Source organism: Propithecus coquereli, unplaced genomic scaffold, assembly GCF_000956105.1.
Source record: "Propithecus coquereli isolate 6110/MARCELLA unplaced genomic scaffold, Pcoq_1.0 Scaffold68, whole genome shotgun sequence".
Lineage (NCBI taxonomy): Eukaryota > Metazoa > Chordata > Mammalia > Primates > Indriidae > Propithecus > Propithecus coquereli.
The window spans coordinates 8,672,294-8,680,662 of record NW_012152840.1 but is presented as its reverse complement, the minus strand read 5'-3'; the positions used below and the strand labels follow the sequence as shown (position 1 = coordinate 8,680,662).

The following is an 8,369-nucleotide window of genomic DNA, read 5'->3' as shown; positions in this document are numbered from 1 at the left end:
ATTAAGATTCCAGTAGTAATAGACAAAAAAGTATATCAATGATTCACATAAAGCAATACAGAAATAGTGAACAAATCAGGAAAAATGTTCAAAACTTGATTTAAAAATATCAGTGAAACAATAAGACACCAAATCTATCCTAATCCCCAGCAAGACTATGATAAAACTAATAAATTCATACATTACTGGTGATGCTATAAACTAATATTACAATTTAGAAAGTAATTATACCAATAATTACCAAGAACTATGAAGAAGTTACCATCATTTAATATAATAATCTTACTCTTAGAAATTTATCTAAGAAATTATCCTAAAGACATAATATTTAATATTTAATAATCTTTAAAGTTACATGGAAGAACTACACGTTCACTACAGGGTTATTTATATAAAGAATAAATGAAAATAATCTAAACATTAAGTTTGAAAAGTAAAGTCCATTATAAAGTATCAACTGAGAAAATACTATGTGTAGGCTTAAAATGATAATGATAAAGAATGGTTATGATGATAAAGAATGGTTAACAGAGTTGGAAATATATTTGTATTAAGTAAAAAAGTGGCCTTTATCATGTATATTAAAATAGTGACATAAAATATGTTTAAATATGCTATGGACCGAATGTATCCTCTGCCCCAAATTCATATACTGAAACCCTAATCCCCAATGTGATAGTATTTGGAGATGGGGCCTTTAGGAGGTGATTAGGTCATGAGAGAGGAGCCCTCAGAATAGGATTAGTGCTCTTATAAGAACAGACAGGAAAGAGCTTTCTCCCACCCACATCCTGCCCCACCACCACCACCACCACTACCACCACGTGAGGACACAGCAATAAAGTAGCTGTCTGAAAACGAGGCCCTCGCCAACAACCGTACCATGCTGGCACCCTGATCTTGAATTTCCCAGCCTCTGGAAGCCTCTGGAACCATGACACCTGGCTAATTTTTCTATAAATCACGCTTTTAAAATATGAAATTTAGGCTGGGTGAGGTGGCTCATGCCTTATAAGCCCAGCATTTTGGGAGGCCGAGGTGGGAGGATCACTTGAGGCCAGGAGTTTGAGACCAGCCTGGGCAACATAGTGAGAACCCATTTCTACAAAAAATTTAAAAATTAGCCAAGCTAATTAATTTTTGTGGTCCAAGCTACTTGGGAAGCTGAGGCAGGATGACAGCTTGAGCCTAGGAGTTCGAAATCACAGCAAGCTATGATAGTGCCACTGCACTCCAGCCTGAGTGACAGAGTGAGACCCCATCTTTTAAAAAAAAAATGTGAGATTTAATAACTCCTCTTCTTAACTTCTCCAGTGGCTTCCCTCTACAAAGTCTCTGGAATCCAGCCCCTCATACCTATCTAACCTCCTCTCTAGATGCATTCCTGTTACTCACACCATTCCTGTCAACATAATCCCTTCCTCATTCCGCAAACCCGCCAGGCTGGCTCCTCCCACAGGGCAAGGCTTTTCTAGGTGATACTCCTTCAGCCTGGAATTCCTTTCCTCCAGACATCCCCAGGGCCCACTCCCTCATCACCTTCAGTTCTTTACTCGAATGTAGTCTTCTCAGTGAGGCCTTTCCTTTCACAATCACACTATTTTAAATTGCACACACACCCCCATTCTCTATCCCTTTTTTCTGATTTTTCTCTAAAGCCATCATAACCATCACATGTACTCTATATACTCTAAATTTTATTTATTCACTATGTTTTATCACCCCATCCCTACTATCCACTGGAATGTACAGTGCACAAGGGCTGGAATTTTTGTCTATTTTGTTCACTGCTGTAGCCTCAGCATCTAGAACAGAACCTACCATATAGTTAATGTTTAATAAGTACTTGTTGAATGAATGAATGAATGAATGTCACTCATTTGGTCACCTCCTCCCTCTTTTGCATCATCAGTTTCTCCCTGTCACCTCTGTCACCATGCAAACATACTCTAGTTTCAAAATACACCTCCTTTTTCCTCATATCTCCAACTCACTACTGCCCTATTTCTGTTTTCTGTCATTTAAAAAACTCCTCAAAAATGTTTTCTACTCCCAAATTTTTAAATCTCCAACTTATTTCAGTCTGGGTGTTCTTGTCAATGTCACAAACAATCTCCAAATTACCAAATCCAGTGGTGGTTTTTCTATACTCATCTTACCTGACCTTTCACATTACACGGCTGTCCTTTCTTTTACTGATACATACCTATTCCTCCCTACTAGAAATATTCTCCTTTCTTGGATTAAGTGACACCAAACACAAAGGCTTTCTTCTACCATTCCACCAGCTCCTTCTCAGACTCTTTTTGCATTCTTCTCTTCTTTGACACAATCTTTGTAATCAGAGTTTCTCAGGACTTAGTTTTATTCTATCTTACCTTTTCCCCCTATACCCGCCTTAGATGGTCTCAATCATTGTTGTGGCTTTAAGTACCACAGATATGCTGACAGCTCTGAAATGTGTAACTGTGGCCAGCCCAAACCATTTCTCTGCACACTACATTCATATATTCATCTCCACTTCAGTATCTCAATAGGTTCCCCTCTAAATATCCCACTATACCTGTTCCTGTTCCTCTCCAGGTCTTCTTCCTGTGAGCAAATGGTACCACCATCTACCAGTTGCTCAAGCTGAAAGCTAGGAATCACTTTTGATAGCATCCTTCCTCTTCCTCATATCATGCCAATCCCTTAGTACATCATGCCATTTCTGTGTCAATTTTATCATGAATCTGTCCACTTCTCTTTATATCCTCCCTCCGTGACCACGCTAGTCCAAACCACCATCATCTGCCATTTGGATCTGGCAATGAGTCCCCACTAGACTCCTAGCATTGATTCTTGCCACCCCACCACCAAAATCTTAATAGTCTACTCTCCATACTGTATCCACGTATTCCTTTAAAACAGCATTCTAGGCCCAGCATGGTGGCTCATGCCTGTAATCCCAGCACTTTAGGAGGCCAAGGCAGGCGGATCACTTGAGGCCAGGAGTTCAAGACCGGCCTTAGCAAAAGCAAACCCTGTCTCTACAAAACATAGAAAAATTACCCAGGTGTGGTGGTGTGCTACTCAAGGGGCTGAGGCAGGAGGATAGCGTGAGCCCAGGAGTTTTAGGTTGCAGTGAGCTATGATGATGCCACTGCACTCTAGCCCGGGCAACAGAGCAATACTGTGTCTCAAAAAGTTAACATAACATGAAACATAACACAACATAAAACATATAACAAAACAAACAAAATAAAATAAAATAGTATTCTATACAAGGCAGGGTGTGACCCCATGGTGAATTGTGAAATGAGTTTCAAGTTATAAACTGTAGATCAGGTGAAATCATGATAAGTATTTAAAAAGTAAAATAGAAAAAATTTCAGTCAGATTGATATATGTGTATATGAACTGAGTCAGGATGTAAAAGCAAGCTTTTTCTCACCTTACTGCCTGGGTAAATTTTGTACTCTACTCCTCAAGAATAGAGAGTTTATTTGTCTCGTTCACCAGTATATCCTTGGTACCCAGTATAGGACCTCATGCCAAGTGGGCAGTAAATAAATTTTTCCTAAATGAATAGTTGGTGCTTAAAAAGCATTGGCTGGATGGATAAAGGATGCTTAAATAAAAAAGTCTAGGTAATAAAATTATAACAAGGCACATGATATACACTCTATAAATAATAGTTCCCTTCACCTTTCACTAAATTTTGTGTCCTCATTTTAGAGTTTTCCAGTCCTTAATTTTGACCATTACAATTTTTTAGCCATTTCATTATATTTCATAAAATCTACTTCATATTTCCTCATACCATTAAATGCTTATTTTATGCTTTGCTCTCATTTTTATGCAAATTTATTACTAAATGAGTATAGTAAATTTATAAATGAAAACAAAATGTAATATCTTTTTACTAGTCATAAGACGTTCTAAAGTGAAGAGTGCTTGCTTATGCCACATAACTCTAATGAAAATCAGTATGAACCTACCTCCAAGATCAAGGTCTTTAAGAACATGGTAACCACCTGGCTGCAGAAATTCTCCAACTATTCTGTCAGGCTCTTTTAAATCTCTCTCAATCACGGTCACCTTTCTTCCATCTCTGGAAAGCACCGCTGCCAAAGCAGAGCCAAGTATACCAGATCCCACGATGATAACTTCGGGATCACTTTGAGAAGATATTGATGTAGAGGCAGCTGCTCCCATTAAGGTTGTTTCTGAAATATTGGTTCCTTTTCTGCGCTGTTTAAAAAAAGTGAATTATGTTTCCAAATTTATTACATTTAAATCATACTACTATTCTTTGTAGATGCACTGAACTTTTGTATCTTGGGCAAAAGCTAGAACCCAAACATTATCAAACCAAATGAACTGTTACATTTTTAAATCTGGATCACATATATTATAAAAATCAACGATATCAAAATATTGCTTAAATAAAAATATATATTATCCCAATAAAATTAAGTTTTTAAATTAAACTATTCAGCACCTTTTAGATATTTCCACTACTCTTTATTTTCCTTCTGAATTTTCATTTGAAAAATCTATTTTAATCTAAAATCACTTTTCTATAACAAAAAGTTGTCAAATCCCGACTAATGATCTATTAATTGAAGATTATTTAAATCAACAAAATTATAAAAGAACAAATGACCCATACTGCCCCTTGAGATTTGACTTGTTTACAATTTTAATCCTTAACACATAATCACATATTTAGTTTATCCCCATATTCTAAGGGAGCCTCGTCAAACAGTTGGTCCCCAGATTTAGGAACAAGGACAGACATTAAATCTATCGCTGGCTAGACTGACAGCAAAAATGTTAACTTTAATCATAAGAAGATGAAAAGTCCTGTTTTGAGAGATTTATGACCATTGAGAATAACAGTGTGTATTGGCTTTTTAAAATGACTGCTTCAATCTTGTAAATAAGTATTTATTCTTGGTAGGCGGATCACATATCTGAGTACATTTCGGATACAGAATTACAAGGAACCATTTTCCTTGATTTCTCTGACCTTAATGATTAAGATTAAATGCCATTTGAAGGGGTTTCAATAAAAGAACACAGGCAAAAGGATGAAGCCTAAAATCCTCTAGAACTTTAATGCTCTGTGATTCTAATATTTACCCAGCACTCTTTTACCTCTATAGAGGATTTGTCTATTTCACTTGTCTATTTTTTTAAATTTCTCTTGGAGAAATACTTTTCTGTCCTTTACTAAGGGAGAAATCAATAGTCTATTCTTCCCATTGGTATTTACTAATGGCCAGAAAAACTGACTATATGTAAATTACTGTTCTGGAAGCAAGATAAGCATAAGATAAGGCAGTCACAGCATTCCAGCCACCCAGACTAGTGTCAGTTACCCTGAGGGAAGTTATCTTAGACAACAGTACAAAAGATTTCAAATTGAGAATTAAAGATACCCTCTCCCTCCTTTCCCATTCCTCCAACCCACACTCACCATGCCACCGAACTAAGCTCTACTCAAAAGCTTCCTCCTAACAGATGTATACTTCCTTTAGATCAGCAGTCCCCAACCTTTTTGGCACCAGGGACCGGTTTCATGGAAGACAATTTTTCCATGGATGGCAGGGGGGGTGGGGAGGTGTGGAGCTCTGCTGCCCTGTCCCTAACAGGCCCAGAGTTGAGGACTGCAGCTTTAGACTAATGTTAATACTTACTATTATTTATTAGGCAGTTCTAAACCAGGTATTTTACAGACATTAAATCATTTAATTCCCTGACTACCGGCAAGAGTGGTGCCATTCCCTTCTAACAAAAGAGGTAACTGATTCTTACAGAAAATAAGCAACTTGCCAAAGGCCTCACATCCAGAATTGGTGGAGCCAAAATTTAAATCAAGTCCCTCTCTTCCACAAACCTTGCTAATCTATACTGCACATATAGTAAAATAATGTAGACCCAGAACTCTATCTGTAGGTCACTCACCCTAATTTCAAGCCACTATCATCCTTTGCTGGGTCTACTACTATAGTCTCTTGCCTGATAACCCTGCTTTCCCTACAATCCATTCTCCATACAGCAACTGGAATGTTATTTTTAAAAACTAAAAATCAAACACTATTACTCCCATGCTTATAATCCTCCAGTGCTCTTAGGGAAAACTCCAAACACTCATGGCCAACAGGCCCTAAATGATCTGGCCTCAACGACCTCCCCCTCATCTCCTACCATTGGCCTCCTCTGCTCCTTTTGCGGGCATCGTAACTACACATGTATTTGAAGACCCAGTCTTTGCTTTCAGGATATTACTGCATGGATTTACTCAGTGCTCCATTGTGGGGGGAGGAGGGCTTTTACCCAAGGCTTTAAAATGTTGAGCATTTTTACTCTGCCTGCTTTTCAAACTGGTGTCACTTTCCCCAGTCAGCTGTCACTTCTTATAAGCAGTGGACTTACCCGCGGCACATCTCTTTCTTTGCAGGTACAATGCAATCCTTACCCCAAGGATTCAAATAAAACATTTTTTCCATCGCGGAAAGTGATTCTGTCCTCCTTTAAACTGAAATTCTAACATTTCATAATCAAATCAACATCTAACCTCCATCTGAGGCTCACCAACGCTAAACGAAAGAAATGTTTTCAGTCATTCGTAAGGATGTAGCCAAGGCACAGTCAAGAGCTTTAAAAAAAATCCAACTAAAGTATCTGAGCTGCCACCTTTTGCCTTTTAAAGAGGAAAACTTATATCTGAGTGACCCCAATCCTAATCTTAAAATAAGACACTCATTCATTTGCCCACTTTGAAATCAACCTACCCTCCTGGACTCGAGCTGCTCCTTATTTTCCGATCCAGGGGGAGTCTTGGCCCACAAGAAGCCAATGAAAGGCAGAGCTGAGAGAATATCCGAGAAGACCGCTAACTGGGAGCCGCTCTGCTGGCGCCCCAGGAGGCCTCCGTTCCGGTGGCGACAGCGGTAGGAGAGCACCAGGCCCAGCGAAAGGAACACCAGCACGCACAACAGGAGCTCCTTGTTGGCCAAAGTGATGAAGTCCCCGCATTTCTTATAAAAATAGGTAAAAGTGGCAATGCCAAGAAAAGTCCACATGGTTCAAAAGGCTTCTTTGGTGGCACCAGTCAAGGTTGAGATTCTCCCCTGGTGGGTTTAGGTTCTCCCCCAAATGTGGTACCCACAGGAGCACGAAGAACCAGCCAAACTCCAGTAAACACTGTCACAGGATTAGAAATCAGATCAGACCAATTTTAAAAATCATATAAAGTCAGTATAAAATTATCTTAAGGGGAAAAGTTGTAAAGGACTTAGAAAGCAGTATTTAAAAATCGCCTGCCCCAAGCACTCCCGATTAGACACGCTCCTCCTCTTCCAGGCAATCCATAAATTCCTCCTTTTTTGGATGAAGTTTCCTGGGGGGTTGTTGCGGGTGATGTTTTATATTTTGATGTTGGCTCGTCGTGCGGCAAAATTTTTCTTTTCTCTCACCAGCAGCAGGTGCCCTTTCAGAAGGAGATGGCGAGAGGGCGATCAAAGAAATATCTGGGCGCTGGGGAAAAACGCCGCCTCGTCACTGGCTACAGCCGCCGGAGGCTCGGAGCTGCGGGCCAGCGCGGAGAAAGGGTCTCAGCCCACCCTCAGGGGAAAATTCCTGGCCGCCTTCTCCAACAAAAGATGGCCTAGGATCAAGAGTGCGGCGGCAGGGCAGGGCAGCCACCACCTCGGGACTTCTCAGCAGGCTCCGGACTCACCAGCCCCGGAACTGCCCATCCGCGACTTCACTTCCCCGCCAGCGAAAGGCGGGCTCCAGAGAGACCTCAGACTGCGGCGGCGGTGGCGGCTCCAGACGGCCTCCTCACCAGCATCCCTCGAGGGCAGCGGCTCTCCCAGCGCGGCGCGGGCACAGTAACCAGAACAGCCGCCGCGTGCACCCCGCTTGCCGCCGGTCCACGCGCCTCCGCGACCGGGCAGGCTGGGCCCGGGCGAGGGACCAGGGGGCGGGGCTACAGGGGCCAACCCGCCCCGTCCCTCCTGCCCCGCGCCCAGGCCCCGCCCTATGCCGCCGCCGCCGGCCAATGAGGGCGCGCACCGTTCAGTAGGCCGAGATGGCGCTATGCTGCTTTTGGCCAATCGTAGGCGGCGCAGCCCGCGCGGCAACGCCCAGAGAGACGCTAGGGCGATGTTGCGTGGTGTGGAGTGGGGGCGCGGGGAAGGCGTTCCGCGGCTGGTGGGCGGGTGAGGCGGCTACGGCAGGCTCCCGGTTGGGGGCGGCGCTGGGGGTCACGCCCGGTCAGTTCCCCGCCGCAGCCCCACCCCCTGGAGCCCTACCTGGGGAAAAGGTGGAGCTAGTTCTGAGGCCTGCTGGAGCCTGCTGGAGCTCTGCCCCCAATG

At 42.3% G+C, this 8,369-nt stretch overlaps 1 protein-coding gene across 1 annotated transcript in view; it reads right to left on the bottom strand.

The window, feature by feature from the left end:
* SQLE (squalene epoxidase) overlaps positions 1-7,289 on the bottom strand; it is a 19,461-nt gene extending 12,172 nt beyond the window's left edge. Inside the window, exons 1-2 of the mRNA XM_012660840.1 lie at positions 6,783-7,289; positions 3,981-4,233 (exon numbers count right to left, since the gene is read on the bottom strand). Coding sequence (XP_012516294.1) covers positions 3,981-4,233; positions 6,783-7,073 — 544 coding nt within the window. The 5' untranslated portion in view covers positions 7,074-7,289. The remainder of the gene's footprint in view (positions 1-3,980; positions 4,234-6,782) is intronic.
* Between the last annotated feature and the right edge of the window lie 1,080 nt (positions 7,290-8,369).